The sequence below is a fragment of the Hippoglossus hippoglossus genome, chromosome 8 (assembly GCF_009819705.1).
Source record: "Hippoglossus hippoglossus isolate fHipHip1 chromosome 8, fHipHip1.pri, whole genome shotgun sequence".
NCBI lineage: Eukaryota > Metazoa > Chordata > Actinopteri > Pleuronectiformes > Pleuronectidae > Hippoglossus > Hippoglossus hippoglossus.
The window spans coordinates 3,078,967-3,097,514 of NC_047158.1; the positions used below are offsets into that span (position 1 = coordinate 3,078,967).

An 18,548-nucleotide genomic window follows, 5' to 3' on the forward strand; every position below is an offset into this window, starting at 1 on the left:
GGATATGAATACAAGGGATGGTTCAAACTCACCTGAGCAGCTCTAACTATAAGCATTATCAAAGAGGAACCTTTTGGAGAATGAGGTGATCTGTTAATACGGTACATGAGCTCTGTATAATAAATTGGTCTTTGAGCGTTTTGTTTGAGAAATATTTTGAATTCTATTGTGGAGGTTACAGGGAGCCAATGCAGAGAAACTAACCGGACAAATGTGCTCTTTGTCGACTTCCTGCCGTGTTAGGGACAGCCTGATAATAAAGAAATTGCAATAATCCAGCTTTGAAGTAATCTTGAGAAAAGATGTTGAGTTTAAGGACACATCCTGATCAAAGACAACTCTAAAATTCCAGGGCAATGCCATTGAGATTGTGGCTAATGTGTCTGGGGCCAAGCACAATCACCTCAGTCCCTCTCCCTAGCAACGCATTCCATGTAATTCAAATAACTCTTATTACTTACTCGATAATTAAAAATCTTCAGTGATTCAAGAAACTAAGCTTATGGATATACGGTATTTTTAGGCCCCAATGAACAAATACTTTTTGGAGGTGTGATCGCTTTTCCTCTAGTATTCACCCTCAGGCAACATTCGCCTAAAATCCCACACACTAAAATATTGTATGGGCAATCACACCGCAAAAATCTTCAGTCAATAAAAACAACAAATACAAGTACTTATTAATTTATTTACACAATTTTAAAATACACAAATACAGTGGTATTACATGTGAGGAGCAAAAGTCATAAGGTGGGAGTGGAAAGACAAAGATTTCCCAGTGAAGAGATGCTTTGTGGGACATGAGCAACCATCTCCACTGCACAGTTAAAAGCAAATTGCACAGGTGGTGACGAAAATAAGAAACTGAGTAAAGCAGACTGACAAAGTAAACTATTATCCCCAGTAAAGTGTACTTGCATTTATCATAGCCATCATCAGTGAGACAAATAAGTTAATCTTTTTTTTTTTTTTTGGTTTGTTTTACAAGCCCACAGGTGAAGTACATTTTTAAAAAGCTGCCTTAGCAGGAATCTAATGGAGTGAAGCATTACCAGTCCCACCATACACCGTCATCATCATGATCATCATCCCAAACCTAACAGTTGCTCATTTGGACGTGGTGGACAGAGTAGGCACATCCTATACACAACAACAGAACATACATGTACAAATTAGCACTACAACCCCTCTCCCCTTCAACTACAGAAAATGGCCTACAATACGTTAGAACTAGTCTACCGGATCAAGAGTTTTCTACTTATAAATCTGCAGGATTCATTGGTCACGTCGGTTGGTTGACTGCTCAAATCAAGTTTCTTCTTTACAGAGAGACAGGAGTCGACGAGAAGAGCCACGTTTAGTTCTTGTACCGTTGGGGACTCGAACGCGGACTCCTTTCTCACAACACTGAGTCCGTTGCTCTCCCAAACCTCTTCACCTCCATTTAACCTGATGTTACCACATACTGATCCACTTTCTACCTGGATCCTCAGACTGCACAGCTCTCACGTTGATGTCCTGGTCTGAGAAAGCATCAGAGCCGAATCAGGGATGGTTTTAATCGCATTCTACTGGTTAAGCCTGATTGCATCGTTTTCAGTCTTGTACCACCACTTCCAACTATTACTCCTTTTTAAACAAGGTGGCAACAGTTGCAGCTACTTATATTTTGACTATTCTGGTAAAAAAAAATTGGTAAAACGATTAATTTTACAAGCTGGTATTTTGTTGTCGTGCCCAAGAGAGCACCCAAATGATGCCAACTCACTGCGAATGCCCTGAAGCTCAATCTGGGGGACTGTATCTTTGAAACACTCCAGTGATTTAGCATTGCCATTTCGTAATGTTGTGGGTCTTGCAAAAACAGATTTAGAGAAGAAATAATCAAATCGTCAAAATTGAGATAATCAAAGCTAACATGGTTGGAGCTCCAATAACACTGGATCCTACTGAAACCATTATGCAACTGCATGGTATTCTATTCCAGAGCATCACAAGACATTTTTACCTCCGCCAAGAAGGTTATGTTTTCGCCGCTGTCCGTTTGTTTTTCAGCAGGATTGAGCAGAAACCACTGAACTGACCATTTGTTTCTTGGTTGGGCAAGAAAGAACCCGTTCACATTTTAGCGTGGATCTGAGTTATTTCCCCCCCACTTACTTTATCATTGCGAGACAAGACAATTTGACATTTTCATCAAGCAGAGATCTTGATGAAAGAAAATCAGGCATATTTAGAGGACTGATATCTATGAGGATGTCTACTACGGTGCGGCTTGACAGGATTTAAGGGGACTGTTGGTCCTTGGCGGAGGTATGTGCTCTACTGAGTTATATTCCAGTATAAAATTGTTTTCACTGGCTGAGTAGTTATCCTGAACGAGTGTGCCTTTAAATTTGTCAGTTGTTGAGGACATGTCTTTTTCTTAAGTTCTTGTGGTTCAGTTGTGCACTGTGCAACCATGTCATAAAAGATTGTGTAATGGCACATACTCAATATGAAAGTACTTCGAACAGGATAAGGCTAGAAGTAATGAATGCGGAAATCGGCCGATTCTGGGCAAACTTACTGAAGAGCAGTTTGTCGCGTCTAATCGGATTCTCCAAAACAATCATGCAAATTGATTACAAATGTTATGCTCTGTCCTACTTTTGTAAAGCTGTAAATTGCAGCAAGTATTGTTACATTGGAAAAGACAATATTTTTTATACATATATGTATGTGTGTGTATATATATATATGAAACACACACACATACATACACACATACCCCGTTGAGCTTGTATAACCCTAAGACAGAACCACACAAACACACAAAAACCACGTCACTATGCACAAAAACAACATCTCATCCATTCAGCGTGGACAGATCGACATCCCGACTATTACACTGTTCCATTCACAGCTTTGCCAAGCAGCACGCTGCAGTCACAACCTGAAGACTGAAAGAAAATGTGCTGCATGTGTTCAGATTTAGTACAACATCCTGGTTCCAACGCACCTGAGGAGGACAAAACCACTCATACTCTAGGATCAGATTGGAAAATAGAACATTAACGGGAGCTTTTTTCCCATTTTAAAAACAGTGGGGGTTAATCTACCTTAAAATTTAAACCTCAAACACCTAAAAAATGAAAAGTAAATGTTAACTTGTGGTATTTAAAGAGTCTTTCAGAGCACAAAAGAGAGCGTAGGCACTGTGCTTTAACACTGCCACGATGGATCATGCGCCTTCTGGATCTTGGATTCAAAAAAAGTCCCACAAACTATTTCCAATAAGTAAGAGACTCGTCTTTCTCCATTTTCAAACCCTTGTAAAGTCTGACCAGTGGAGCTGGTGTGAGAGGAAGTTTAATGATAAAGAATAAAAATATGTAAAACCAAAGTTAAAAAAAGAAAAAACAAACAAACATGATGCCAGAGAAAAGTGAATTGATGGCTTCATCAACAATGAGGGCGAGGAGGGGGAGTGTCTCCACATCTTCCATAGGAGAGGAAAAAGGGAGGCTGCGGCTGTTATTTTGCCAAGGTTGTTAAGGCAACCAAACTGTTCTCCACCCGCCTATCTCTCTATCACACACACAAACACACTCCTGGTGGTGCGACTCTTCCTCCGTCAAGTGAACAAGAGTGCAGCCAGACTCTTGTGCATTGGTTGGTAGTCCCCTGCATCATTCAAGAGTCCAGTGTATGTGTAAGTGTGTGAGTGTGTAAGTGTGTCAATGTGTGAGTGTGTGAGTGTGCTGCATGTTGAGGCCTCCATGGTACATGGGTGGATGGTCGGACTTCACCGTGGAGCTGCAGACTGGAGGCCGCTGGGCGTGACCCGGGACAGAGCCTGAGAGGACAGATGGAAAATGTTGCCTTAGTTATGATGATGTCATCGACTGTCAATAAAAACTGTGTGGCACTTGCGATAAGGAACAGTTCAACCGACGGCATGTTGGTGTGTTAAATGTGAAGCTACAGCCCCGAAACGGGTAGAAAAGGAATATTTCTTAAAATGTTAAACTAAACCTTTAACAATGAATCAACTCTTTGGGTTTTTTTCCAATGAAAAACAGAGGGAATAAGTAAAGACTACATGATGTAGTATTCCTCTCAGGTGAGGAAATACCATGCAACCATGGGGACAAGGGAGTATATTTGCATGTTTTTTGAATTTATTGAGAGGGTGTGTTATACAGGGGTGTTGAGTAAAACAGATATTATGTTCACAGTGCTACAGTCTGGAAGCTTTACTGACAATTCTCACATTATAATTATTATAAAGAAATGGGCCCAAAGAGTAATAGTATAATACCATGTTTTTTTTTAATTCCTGCACAAAATCATTCATTGTTGATGTTTTTATTTGAACAACTTCCTACTGAAGACTGAGCCCTGTGGATTTTAAAAACACTTTAACATGCTTTCAACACCATAAATGAAAGTTGCCTGCTGGACTTTGGTCATATTTGTACAGTGATTGCTACCATCAGAGTAAAGTCACACAGACTGTTCATTGTCTATTTTTTGTGATATCTGTGAATTGACATTGTAATGAAAATAAAGTATTGCTTAATACCAGAAATGTTCTGGGTTAATATGTACACACAAGTGATTTTAACAGTCCTGCATATTACATTATAACATGCAAATGATCTAAATAATTCAGCAGGGTTTTTATTATTTATGAGCCATGCTGTAATCAACAGCATGCAGCAGCAGAGATTATACAGTCAAGAGAAAAGATGACTTTAGTTCAGCAAGGACTCGAAACAGATCAACTCGTTAACAGGCTTTTCTGTCTAAACTGTCACATCCTCCTGAATTTGTGATTTCTTTAAATCATTCAATCACTAAATCATCATTGTGACGGAAAGAAACTTTTAATGACTGATGTTAATTATGACAATCTTGAGACTTGGTTTTCTATTTCTCCTTATGACTGGTTGTTCCCCTTTCAACCACTTGGAGGAGCAGTCAGTCTACAAGAACGCATCACAAAGACGGGCACTGGCGTGCAATGCTTTGTGTGCCTCCCTTATTAGAACATTACAAAAAATATGAGAGACTAATTATGTTTTCATTTTAAGAAAGCAAAAAATAGGGAACTGGTTAATGGCCCTCTAAGAAGATTTCTCTGGCCAAGAAGCTGCAAGAAAAAAGGAGAGAAAACCTAATGAAACAGCAGAGTGCTGCTGGGATGTTTTGTTCATCTGTCCAGATCCACACTACCAGTGTGATGTTAGGAGCTGAACTTTAACTCTTCTGTCCGTCTCACTAATGTTCTTCTGAAGTTACAAAACTGATGTTTGGCTGCTTCCTATCTGTGATTCATTTTCGATTGCAAAATGAATTAAAAAAAGGGAACAAACATTTTGTACAAGTGAAGTTATCCTAAACACCGTGTACACACTGTATGTTCCCTTATAATATATGGTTGCTCCTTTTTGCAGATTATTTTTACATTCCTGCTGAGGAGTATGTAGCTTGATTTGTCAGAACTAGAAATTAAAAAATTGTAAATTATTTTCTGGATGCGTGTGTATCGATTACCTGTGAGGTGGACATACGGGATGTGTCCTGGCGCCCCGTCAAGTCTGAGGAGGAGATGTTGACAGGTGCTCCGCGATGAAGACGCATGCTCACTTTCCTCTCTTTCTCCAAACCTGAGAGACAGAGTGGTCTGATTATTATCATCAGGGGAGGGAAAAGCCTCGAGCGTGGTGGCTTAGTGACTGTGCATTAATGCCTTTAAATAAACTCAGTCAGGCATGAAAGAAAAGAGAGGGGTAGCTGAAAGTTAAGTTGCACAAACAGATAAAGATATAAAGAGACACTTTACTTGTAGTGTAAGAGCTGCTTAAGAATACAGAAATCCGATCATAAATTACTTTTAAAAAACAAGTAAAACATAATGACACAAAACATAATGGTGTCATAGAGGAAGTCGATCCACCAAACACCATTCAACTGCAAATAAACCTTTCAGTTGATTTTTACTTTCCCTAATCCTGTTAAAAGTGTGTGTCTGTGAGCACTGACCTGTGTGTGAGGTGGGGTTCAGTGGGGAGGGGGCTGCGACGTCTTGAGTTGCCCTGGCTCTTCCTGAGGCTGATGCCATGCCCCTGGCTCCAGGGTTCCGACTATGCCTCAGCCTCTCTTCTCGCTCTCGACGCTCCCTCTCTGCGTCCTCCACAGCCCTGTTGGCCCCCTGACACATCAGAGACAGAGTTATAAGTCTGAGACAGGCCCACGCTAACACCCAACACACATCTGGTGCCTCCTCCCAATCAGCCATTCTGACAAAGTCAAGTCAGGTATTTCAGTTTTGTTTAGACATCAGCAGGAATGCTGCTGTTCTAGTTCCAAACTAGACCGCATAACAAACACAGTCAACTGCGAACCATCTAGAAATGAAAACCAAATGTTTAATTCACTCATTATCTACACACCACTATGCCGATGGTGGGGTGGGTGAAGTGTTTGAGTCCACAAAACATAGTGGTGAGTAGACAATGAGGGAATTTCCCTTTTTCAGTGAACTATCCCTTTAAGTCAGAGAGTGAAAGAAATTGCATCCATGTGGTAACACAACTTACAAATTTGAGCATGTTCCAGTCGAAGACGTAGTCGTAGGAGAAGCCCTGACGGTGAAAGAGGTTCCTGAAGAGCTGGCGGAGATACGAGTAGTCTGGTTTGTCGTCGAACCGCAGTGAACGGCAGAAGTTCAAGTAGGTGGCAAACTCAGCTGCGGAGACAAAGAGGACGACATCGTTCAAAAACAGACAACAGTCCACACTGACTCCCTGATACAAAAGCAGTACTTAGTCTGAAACTCTAAAAAGTTTTCTGAGAAGGGGCACTATCAGAAAAATCCTATTGAAACTCATGAAAGGTGCGAGGAAGGAGCAAACATACATGGGTAGCCTTTGCAGAGGACCTCAATGGGTGTGGACATTTTCTTCTCACTGATGCGTTCATACTTCTGCCTCTTGGTGGCTGCTTTGAGACCTTGCCAGGGCAGAGAGCCCAGGTTGAAGTACATCAGGACGTATCCCAGGGACTCCAAGTCGTCCCGCCTGGACTGTTCTGTAGACGGATGGAGAGAGACAAGGGAGAGTCACATCATGGTTTCAAAGAGTGATTTATCCAATCATGGCAGAGGTCCGCAGATGTGTCTCACCAATGCCCAGATGGGTGTTTATAGAGGCGTAGCGGGCTGTGCCGGTCAGGTTCTTGTTCTCGCGGTACGGGATGTGCTGGTGCGTGCGGGCATCACGGTATTTCTTAGCCAGGCCGAAGTCGATGATGTAGACCAGGTTGCCCTTCTTACCGAGCCCCATCAGAAAGTTGTCTGGCTTCACATCTCTGTGGATGAAGTTCTTGGAGTGGATGTATTCAATGCGGCTGATCTAGAGGACAAGATTTGATGTCAGCGTTAACAGAGTTATGATGTGAAATACATTTGAACTGGAAAAAAAACTTTGGGATTTTGGACCATGTTTGGGTCAATCCAGAGCTGCGTGGTGGGTTTGCAATAGGGCTGTCAGTTCGAACGAATTTGACATAATTTGACAATTCGTTTGAATAAATTCTAATTTCGTCAAGTTGCCAATACCGGCATAGCTCAACCAGGCATCTTAGAGTTTTGCTGTCCAGGTTATTGCCGGATGTACGATACGTTGATACATTTTTCGTCTTTTGTATGATCAATAATACCAAAACTCCCATAATGTACAATAATTTCATCTTTTTGTGATGTGTCAGGAGGTATAATACGTCAGTGTTTATACGTGTGGCGATGAAGTACGTGAATATGGATCATGCCTGTTTTTTACACATCTCTCATGTGACTTCTTCCACACCTATACCCGTTGATCTAAATGTTTGATATGCATATTATAAAATAATTATTCATAAAAATATATTTGTTTGCTTATTGTTTGTTTTAAGCCTCTGGTACAATACTTTAACATCTGCAACGCTGCTAGTCCCATGTATCATGTTGCAAGGACGTGAAAAATTCCTTTAGAATGTTACAGAATATGAGGTCTATTGTCTGAGTGAGGATTCTGTTAAAAGTCTCCACATTAACCAACACATCAGACAACCCCCTTGCCGTCTTCCCCTCTCTGGTTCTCACCATCTGGTCGGCCAGCAGCAGGACTGTCTTGAGGCTGAACTTGCGGGAGCAGAAGTTGAACAGATCCTCCAGACTGGGCCCCAGCAGCTCCATTACCATCACATTGTAGTCACCCTCAGCCCCGCACCACTTTATCGTTGGAATACCCACTGGAGGACAAGAGGGAGCGGAAAAACAGAAAATGGTTACATTTGGTTCATCTTTATTAAGTCCTATGATGTTTAAGTTACCAAAACACATTCAGCTTTGAACTTTAATATCCAAATTCTTTCAAAATTGGTAGTAATTAGAAATTGTGACTTCTTGATCTCAAGTAAATAGTTCTTCCTGTGTGTCTGCAGAAGCATGATGACACCAGCAGTCTCCACAGGTGGCAAAGGAAAACAGCAGATCCAAACTGTCATTACAATTGTCCTGATTAACATGTATCCAACAATTCATGTTGCAGAAGACTACAATTATGTTTGCCCACAATGCTCTCGAGAGGAAAGTGTATGAGATTCTTTAAAGATTTTAATACAACCTAGAATACAAAATAGCAAATCCGAAGTATAAGAAAAAAATTCTTGAATAAATTATTATGGTGAGGTCAAGTAATATTATTCAAACCACCTGATTCAGCAGAAAGTCTAACAGAGTTTTGTCATATTCTCTCTGAGAGAACAGAATAATAATGTGGCATGTTATATTGGTCAATTCAATCTTCTGCAAACCACATTTATGATAAGGCTGTGACAGAAAACATGTGACGGTTTATCAGTTCTGGGTGCAGGCAAGTGTAATACCATAGACAAGATTAAAGTTCAAATTTTAACAGCTCGATCATGCCCCCCCACACACACAAGTGTTGAGGCAGAGGCCAGCTGGTTTAGTAGTAGCTGGTAATTAGCTGACGCTGCCAAGACGAAGAGGGCATATGGCATTTCCTTCTACAGGCAGACAGCAACAAAATGCTGCTGCTCAGCACCTCACACTGCACCAGCTATTTATATACATATGAACCAAAATACATCCATCTGTCTGGGTCAGCCACCATGTCCCAATAGATCCTGCCATGCTGGAACAAAAATACAGTTGCATGCGTGTGCACAGTAGTCCTTACAAAGAGAAACCACCTCTTCTACATCTACATGCTCTGTCAAGCAGACCATTGACCGCTGTCCTGATACAATCTGTGGATAGACAACCTTTCACTACTCCACCATCTACAATGAGTAATACGTTAAATCAACCATGTACATGTGTGGAGGAGCAAGTGTCCAAACTGAGAACTTCACATTCTATTCACTCATGCATCCTTTTACTTTTTCACTTCCAGACAGAACAGCAGATTGGAAGATTTTATAACAAGTGTTGCTGACCTTGTTTACTTTGCTAGTTGTTGAGGCAGTAAAAGTTAAAGTGCAGGCGAGTCATTAAGCAATCAATCTGTAACAGTTCCTGTGGGCACAAAACCTTGCATCACAGCAAGTATATCTGAGGCCTTCATGTTGACGGAGATTATTTCTAAAACGGTACTAAAAATGACTTGGTTTTCATTTTTAAAATAAAAACATAGTAGTGTAGCATGAGGGGGTGGTGAGGGTTAATTGTTTTGATTGGCCAGTGAGCAGTTTCCCCCGAGGTTCTACACTGACCTCATACAGGGCGTTGCTGGAATCCAAAAGATTTCAGTGGAAAAAAAAAAAGATCTTGTGGCGATAGAGAACTCTAAATCACTGCCAACAACTACCTCAAGTTGGTTACCTCAACATGGTCAGCAGCACCAAACAGGCAGTTTTCTAATGATTTACAATGATGGATGGATGTTGGCTTACATTTTACAGTGCTTGTGAGTGAGTGTGGAGTTCTTAGTTCATAAAAACAACGTGGCAGGATGTGTTGTGTACATGGTGTGTTACAGTGTACAGTACCTCCACCCTGCATCATCTTGTAGATTTTGCTCTCTATGTGGAGCTGTGGATGTTTGGTCTTCACACATTCCAATTTGATGGCGACCTCCTCCCCAACTGAGATGTCAGTACCTAGACAAAGACAGGCAGATTTAGTATATTTATCATAGCATGTAATAATCAAATGTAGGTATGTAACATATTCCAACAGCAGCATGGGAAAGCCAGGGGAGCACTGTAGTAGGTCAGTAATTTGATAAATGTTAAGACAGTTAAAATATTACTTTGTCAACAGTTTGTATTAGGCTGCTACTCGCAGAAATAAAACACATACAAATCACTTGGGTGGTGAAGGGTTCACAGGCATATATGGTGGTTAACACAGCACAACCAGCCAAAATGGAAGAGGATATCAACAACGTGCTCTTCTTTCATGTATCGACTTGCATGTGCAGCCCAAATTCCTCACAGCTATCATTACAATTTCATCCAACTCTGACAAGAGGATTTGTCTGTCTGAGTCGACGCCTTGCTGCTGCTCCTTCCTAAATATGGTTATGGGGTCCAGTTCCCTCCACACACACAGCAACTGGACACTAGGTTACGTAATTGCATCGACACACACACACACACACACACACACACACACACACACACACACACACACACACACACACACACACACACACACACACACACACACACACACACACACACACACACACACACACACACACACACACACACCTCTGTATGATGTAATCTAGGTGGGCTAAACTGCACTGATCAGGGTGGGGCATGAAATTAGGACCATGACCCCAACTAACTGATCAGTGTTCCAACTTCAGCCATCGAACTCTATACAGGCAGTTTCAAGTGCACGATACACATAATGCACACTCAGTTATAAAGTCGAGTTTTTGTAGATCAACAGAAAATCTCATTGAAAGATTGCTGCTCACACTTTTACATTTGTTGACCTATTCTGTTTGATATACAAGCAATGGTCAGTACATTGAGTAAACATTTTAAGGCTGAGTTTAAGATGTGCTAATACCTGGCCTTTGCATATTGGCTGATACAGAGTACTGATCCGATACCAGTGCTCGTATAATGTTTTTTTAATGGTGGTATGCTACTAACCCTGTATGGAAGTTAAGATTGCTATCATGTTTTTATGGTCTGGCTCATGTTAGACCCTTTGAAAGACATTCACAGAGTGAATGCCATAGAACTACAGTTATTATATAGTTTGACATTAACTGAAAAACACAAATCCTTTTTTCTCCCTGCCTCGGTGAACTCCTTACAAATTAAGGTAAACCACTTCAAGGTTAAGCAATTAGTATCAGTGTATGCTGTGCAAGCCACTGACAAATAAACAGCTGTATTTTAAGTGTAAAAAGTTGAAACACGCATAAGACACTTATAACTCAAAAGTCTTTAGGGTTGGGAACCGAAACTTGGTTCCAAATTAGAACCGAATCCAAAATTCCAAGGACCAGGTAACCGTAAAAAAAAAATAGGACGACTGCAAGGACGCCGTATCTATCTGCCAGGACCTGCCTACGTGACTATGTCACGTACCACGCAGCAGCCTGTCCATTTGTTTAGATACGACCTAGCATGCATGGCTAAAGTAGCTAAGATGAGCTGTGATAAACGGTCAGATGTGTGGCTTTACTTTAAAAAAAGACAAGGCAAAGTGTAATGCATGTGGGAAGCTCAAACATTTAAGGCAGCACGGCGTCGATCTGAAAGACTGTACAGCGTTTAATGTCCTGCGGTCTCCGAACCCGAGTGGGTCATCTTCAGCTAGCGCTAGTAGCACCTCGCTAGCACCTACAGCGACACCGTTCTCGCTGGCATTCAAGGGGAAAGCTGACTAACATGACTTGTATGAATTACGTCAGTAGGTTTCCTACAAAGAAGACGTACAACAAGCAGCTCAAAACGTTATTACTCACAAATGGTGATTTCCACTGTGTTATTGAATATATGAGATTAACAGGGACACTTAGAACACTTTCTTCTACTAATTATCCCCAAATACAACTATGTGTTGTTTGGTTAATTTAAACACCAGTATTTTCAAGGCAAAAAGTTTCAACATTGCCTCTATCCCAGTTACTAATTTACACAGTTGGGTTAAAGACATTGAGCATGTCTGATAAGGCTCTGAGATGAGTTGTGTGGGTTTTCTTTTGTAATGTTGCCTTTCTACCACAAGGCCTTACCACTGCTGCCCGGTGTAACATGAAGCACAGCTACAGTGCATCGGTCCAGTAGTTTTTACCATTTTGGATTTGAAATGGGGAATCAATAAGAACCGGAATCGATAAGATTGAAATGATACCCAACCCTTGAAGTCTCACAGTTCTAGTTCATGCCGTTCCAATAAGTCAGTCACATAATTATAAGCAATTATGAAAATATCTGCAGAGACTCTTCAAAGTCTGAGCAACATTTCTTTTTGTTGTTTTCTTGCAACAAAAGGCATGTAATTTGCCAGGACAGATTTTTTTTCTGGGGGAATGCAGTCTCAAACTGGTCTACTTGTATGTGTGTTTGGGTTTGGTAAAACAGTGTGTACATGTGTGAAGGTTTTTTTTCGTGAGTGCTGCTGCTGGCAAAACATGTTAGGACACATCCCTCAACACTGGTTCAACATGAAGAAATAATAATGAAACAATATGAGCACAAAGTGAAGTCTCTAATTTAAGTAATTCTGCAATGTCACTTGGAGATTCACATCACAGATCTGGGCAGCCTGTCAAGACGGATGCTGTGATGTAAGACCAGTAAGACCAGGCCCAAGTGCCAACAATCCCCTTTCCAAATACTGTAACAGCATACTGAGAGAGGCATGAGCCAGCAGATGCAACATATTATTAAGTTTGTTTGTGTTGAACCTGAACTGCAAGACCTACGGTTTAGGGAGTATTTCTGAAATGTTACCTAATCAGTTTTCCTAAATTAAGTCTGGCTAATGTCCATAAAATTTTAATCTGGACATTTTTCGGAGTTGGCCTGTCTCATATGAAGAACGTAGCAGAAGATTGTCCGGGTCAGACGCACATCTGTCACTTTCCTATCCGTGTATGGCTCCTCAATTTCATCCTATGCCATTTGTAAATTATTTTTTTTTTTTGCATCTTGGGGTGTTAAAAACATCCGCCCACTCGCTTGCAGAGATGTTTCCAGTAATTTTCCTACTGTATTCTCAGTCAAACATTTTCTGGGCATTTTACTCTGGGGCTGGTAGGGAAAGTTCTGGAAAACGTCCAGAACAGCTGACTCAGACATTTGCGTTCTTACATACAGCCCCTCCAGAAAATTTCAGGAAAATGTCTGGACTTCAGAGCATGTCTGAACGCAGCATAACTGTGAGAAGATAAGAAAAACTACTGAATGAGCCCTTTGCTCCAGAAACAACCCCTGGGAATCGGTTGGATGAGATGATGTCGACATAATAGAATAAGCGAAAGGCAGCACGAAGATGCCTCATGAGTTTGAAAACTGAGTCACCAGCAGAATTAGTCTGAGCCTGTCTTAAGTCAATGTTATTTTAACAGCCCCTGAACAATTTCACTGTTAGCCTTGCATAATTGGACCCATCCCTGTTAGCATACACTGCTGCAAGCATTTCAGTTTACTTAGATACAGTTCACACTGCAACTATTAAGACAAATTAACTTTTTGTTCAACACACTTGAAGCTTTAAAGCGCGATGTTTCTCTGCACTGCAAGTTTTAAGAAGGTCATATCTCTCACACGGTTCTTTCTATACTGATGTAAATCTACTCATTGCACTGTCAGGGTAAAGCCATTTGTAGTTAGCTCTGTCAGTGCTGTTGAAATGGTATAACATGCATGAGAAGCAGGGTTAAGAATCAATTAAAAATAGTTTGCACAAATAACCGAACAATCTGCCATGATATAGTGATTGTTTTGTTATTCCTTACGTTTTTTTTTTACCAAAAATCACATTTTATCTTTGATAAAAAAAAAGTTCAATAAAGCAAGAGTTCAGATTATTTTTTGCGCAGGGTGCCAGCAACCAGTGAAGAATGCAGGAAGTGATGGCTTCCAACCAGAATATACAAAAAGGTACTGGAATATGGATTTGTTATCTTTGATTGGATGGAGTCAGAGAAGATGCTTCCCACTGTTTCCAGTATTTAGTTTAGGCTCACAAGAGCTGAGAGTTGGTTAATTATTCAATTAACCAATAATTGACAGCTATTTTTTTCCAACTGACTGTCATTTTTCAAGCAAACTTGTTCAACATTTGATGGTTCTAGGTTCTCAAATGTCAGAATCTGCTCTTGCTTGTCTCAAATTACATTTTTTGCGGGGGGGTTGGAAGGTTGTTGGGACAGAAAAAGGAGAAAATGGCACAGACATTTTAACTGTTTGTGTTTCATAGATCAAACAATCAAAAACAGATCACTGGATTATAAAAAATAATTGTTAGATGCAGCTCTAAGATTTATATATATACACACGAGTGGTATTGTACTTCCCTGAGGGAATAAGTATTTTTCCTAAAATGTCAATGTTGTCCGAGAATGAGAATCCTACATAGAACCAGCTAATTGGCCACCCAATCAGTAAACAACAATAAAAATTAGACCAGGCGATCAATGGTACAGTTTTTCATACAATGGACAAATTTTGGTCTAACTAAACAAACAGTAAGGGTTCTCACCCAGCCCTGATAAAGGGGTAGGATTTACCCCTACATAGGAGTAGTGGAAACTATCAATTCATAGCATACAAACTGAGCCAAAAACATGCAATGCCACAAGAGGGAAGGTAAGCGGGATGCATTTGTTTTACTCAAGTGTTGGGAATAATCCAGTTTAGGGGGTTTGGACAGAGACAAACACCAGCGTCTGGATTTCTGCAGCTTGTTTTAACATCACCTACTAGATCAGACCAGATGAAGCAACAGACGACTGAACAGCAGAATTTTGAGGAAACACATCCTGACTCAACCACGTGACTAACTGCTTACGCACACTGGAGCGCTACTTAGTCATGACGGTCTTGTAAAAACCTTGGCGAGATTACTAGCTATTCTACCAGTTTGGTTTCTTTGACGGGCCCAATATGAACCCTGTCACAGCACACAGAGTACAAGGATTCATTCCAAGAGCTGAGCTCATCTCCCCGCCTGCCAATAACACACCACCTCTCACACCAATACAAGCACAACCTGCCACTAAGCCAGCCCCGACACACCAAGCTGCTCACACGTCAGTGTTATTAGCGTGTTCACACACTGCGTTGGAGAATAAACGCGTTCTGTGAAACAGAACATTTAACAGATAGTGACAGGTCATACATCCAGTGTCAAACTTTCATTTTCTTTGGAAGTTCGTTTTGTCATATCTTCACTGAGATTGACCTTTGTTATAATTAAATATCTTACATGTGTATATTAAGTGTAAAAAAAATATTTACTCTGAGCACATTGTACTGTGACCAGACTCCAAAAACCTGAAGCACAGGATGGGTCAGGCACTTTGATTTGAAAGAACCACACTCTGTTCTGGCTTGTTAACAACGTTGCATAACCTTAGTCCCAGCCGCTCAGAGGGGAGAGGACATGGAGTAAAGAGAAAAACACAAAGTGATTATGTAAGCAGCTGGCAGCTCTCACTGTCAATCCAAACAACAGGTCATGTGGAAGACAGACTGGATCCAACTAATGCTTTAATCAACTTTCCCTCTGCTCTTGTGTTTTGAAAAGAAACACTAGTTTACCATGATACCCAGAGGAGTTTCTGATCAATTGGTACAACTTAACTAATTCATGCTTGTATTGCTCATATAGCCACAAGTAAGCACATCCAATATATAGATGTGGGTAGGAACATAATTGAATCTAAACATTACATTGCAGAGGTCATTCAAGTAGACCATATACTTATTTACTACTACTACGAGGAGGAGTAGTAGATGAGTTGAAGTTATTTTTATGTGATTTACAGTTTTCAATTTCTTTCCAGGCAAAAAAACAAACATACTCACAATTAACTGACAAACAAGCCTTCCTGGAATAAAATATAAAGCTGATCCTCAGACACCAGGAAGCCAAAGTTGTTAACTGACCAAACACTTCCTCCCATGTTTTAAGGGGAACTGAAGTTTGACCATGCAAACTAATGCAAATCAAAGTGTTACTGTATAAACTAAAAATCCAAGTGTTCAGATCTCTAACTGCCAATGTTCTACATTTTGCTGAACAAATGCATGTTATGAAAATACACTTGTGAAATTAATTATGCTTATGTCTCAGGGTTTCGTACAACATCTTGCTTCAGGAGGTGGTCCACCCCTACAACCATATATTTTCCCTATGGTACAGATAGAAAATATAAACAAACATCTATATTACATTTTTTTTTATGATATTTAAGTCAGTGTCAAAAGCCAGAGATGGGTATTGTCCTCTACAAGTTGATGAGGTCAGTGATGAAGTGATCAGTCCACAGCCTGTAAAGGCTCTTCATTAATTAACAATGTCCCTTCTCTCCTGTTGTTCAGATGACCAAAGCTTAAGCTCAGAAATGTGATCAGCTGTTCCCAACCACTGTTACCAGGAGCTGCGGACCTCCAATATGACCCCATAGGATGCATTGAATAAAAGGTGGTAGGGCTCGGTCAGGTAGATGTGCATGGTCTGATTAGATCACTTCTGATTGGTATTTTGCAGCCGGATTTGCACCTTAAAACGCAGAGCTCAGTTAACATGCACTTCTCATGATAATCAGTGTCCAACATCAGACCAAACTCATACTGGGAGCTTTAATAAGAGGTGGCACAGCCAAGCAGTCATTACATATACCACAGATTGAATAGGGAACAGCCTTAGGCCCTTTGTAGATAAACACGAATTTATGAGCAGGCACTGAAAAAGGAGCCAGAGAGCTTCATTTGTTCAAATTTAATTGAAAAGGACCCAAACCGAGCACAGTGGACATTCTCATTTGTTTCAAACCATGTTAATTTGAGAGGAAACTCTCAAAATGTCGACATTAATCTGTGGGAACTTCCTGAAACCTCTCGATGAAATACTCGTTTATGTGAACAGTCTCACTAGAAGCAGAAGATCGCAAAGTGAAGCGGCCTGTTGTATTCAGAGATCAGCTCGAGTAGCTCCATGTTATTTTAGACTCGAGCAGTAAATAGCAAAGCCCGTGTCCTGCTCGGGTCTTCTGTTTCTGGACTGCTGCTGCCTGACGGTGATTAAAGGCAGAGAGGGGAGTCTCATATTAGCTAGTTAATAGCTGATAAAAGGGATTAGCGACACAGCAGCCGTCAGTTCCCATACAGGTCGTTACACCGCTTCCTTTGGACACTTGTTATGACGGATACAGAATAGAGAAGAGCACAATGAACAAAGACACAGCTTATTGTTATTTAAAACAGCAGACGTTTCGTTACAGCTAGATGCTAGCTTGGTAGCTTAGCGTCAATCAGCTAACAGCTGATCGAGCAGCAGCTTCTTTTGGGAGAAACCAGGGAAACAAGGAAACGGCCACAGCTCCGTGCTGCTGCTGGACAATGACACAAACAGAAACACGACATCAGGTGGTTTTCTTTGACAACGACTCACCCAGGTAGATGTCTCCAAATGAGCCACTTCCAATTTTCCTGCCCAGTCTGTATCGGTTTCCTACTCTCAACTCCATGGTAGGGGCAGCTGTGGTCGGCTAGCAAGCTCACTCGCTAGCTCGAAATGTGAAAAAGAAATGTTGAGGTTTAAAGCCCCGGTGTTTAAAAGCAGAAGAGGCCGAACAGAGCAGCTCCTCGAGAGATCCGCTGTCTTCTCGGTGTTGTCTCCGGGTAGGCTCCGCTCCCGCAATCTTTCGCCACTAGTTTTAAAATGCTGCGAAAGTCATCTGGCGGTAATACGGGGCTTGTTGGAAAGGTCGACGTGTGCACTTGATGCTCCCGATGGTTTTGATACGATTGGACGTTAAATGTCCGCGGATGAAGACGGATTTTGAGGAGCTACGGTTCAGGGTTGGGCTCGAACAGTCTCCCTTTTGATGCTGCCTCTTCTCCCTGTCAGCATCCTGATCGTCCGCCGTCTGCGTCTGACGTCACTTCCGTGCTGCGTGACGCCACTGCCAAAGAGCCTTTCACCGTAGAGCTGCCAACAGACACCGGCGTCAGTAACAGCACAGTGTTTCTAAGAAAGAGAGAACTTTCCCTCTATCTACCCAACTCCCACCTACTTACCTACTTACTTCAAAAGCTGAACGCACATATTGTATATATTTCATATTTTATTTTATTTAAAAATATATTTCTACTCTTGCATGGAGCTATTGTAAAAAACACAATTTCCCCCTGGGATCAATACAGTATTTCTGATTCTGATTCTGATAAACAATAGACTTTCACTTTTAAGCCTATACCATTGATGGTTTGGATGTTCTTTGATTTATGGTACCTCATTTGTTCAGCCTGACTTTAACAGGCTCTTTTTCACACACTGCTATTAAAGT

The 18,548-nt window shown here is 41.1% G+C and overlaps 1 protein-coding gene across 1 annotated transcript; it reads right to left on the reverse strand.

Annotated features, from left to right (window-relative positions):
• Positions 1 to 668: 668 nt before the first annotated feature.
• csnk1da (casein kinase 1, delta a) lies at positions 669 to 18,262 on the reverse strand. The gene is made up of 9 exons (XM_034594340.1): positions 17,651 to 18,262; positions 10,045 to 10,155; positions 8,132 to 8,280; positions 7,172 to 7,400; positions 6,907 to 7,077; positions 6,588 to 6,736; positions 6,031 to 6,199; positions 5,542 to 5,654; positions 669 to 3,838 (listed from the first exon to the last, which is right to left on the reverse strand). The coding sequence occupies exons 1-9, from the start codon at positions 17,724 to 17,726 to the stop codon at positions 3,788 to 3,790; spliced, it is 1,218 nt and encodes a 405-aa protein (XP_034450231.1). The 5' UTR covers positions 17,727 to 18,262; the 3' UTR covers positions 669 to 3,787.
• Between the last annotated feature and the right edge of the window lie 286 nt (positions 18,263 to 18,548).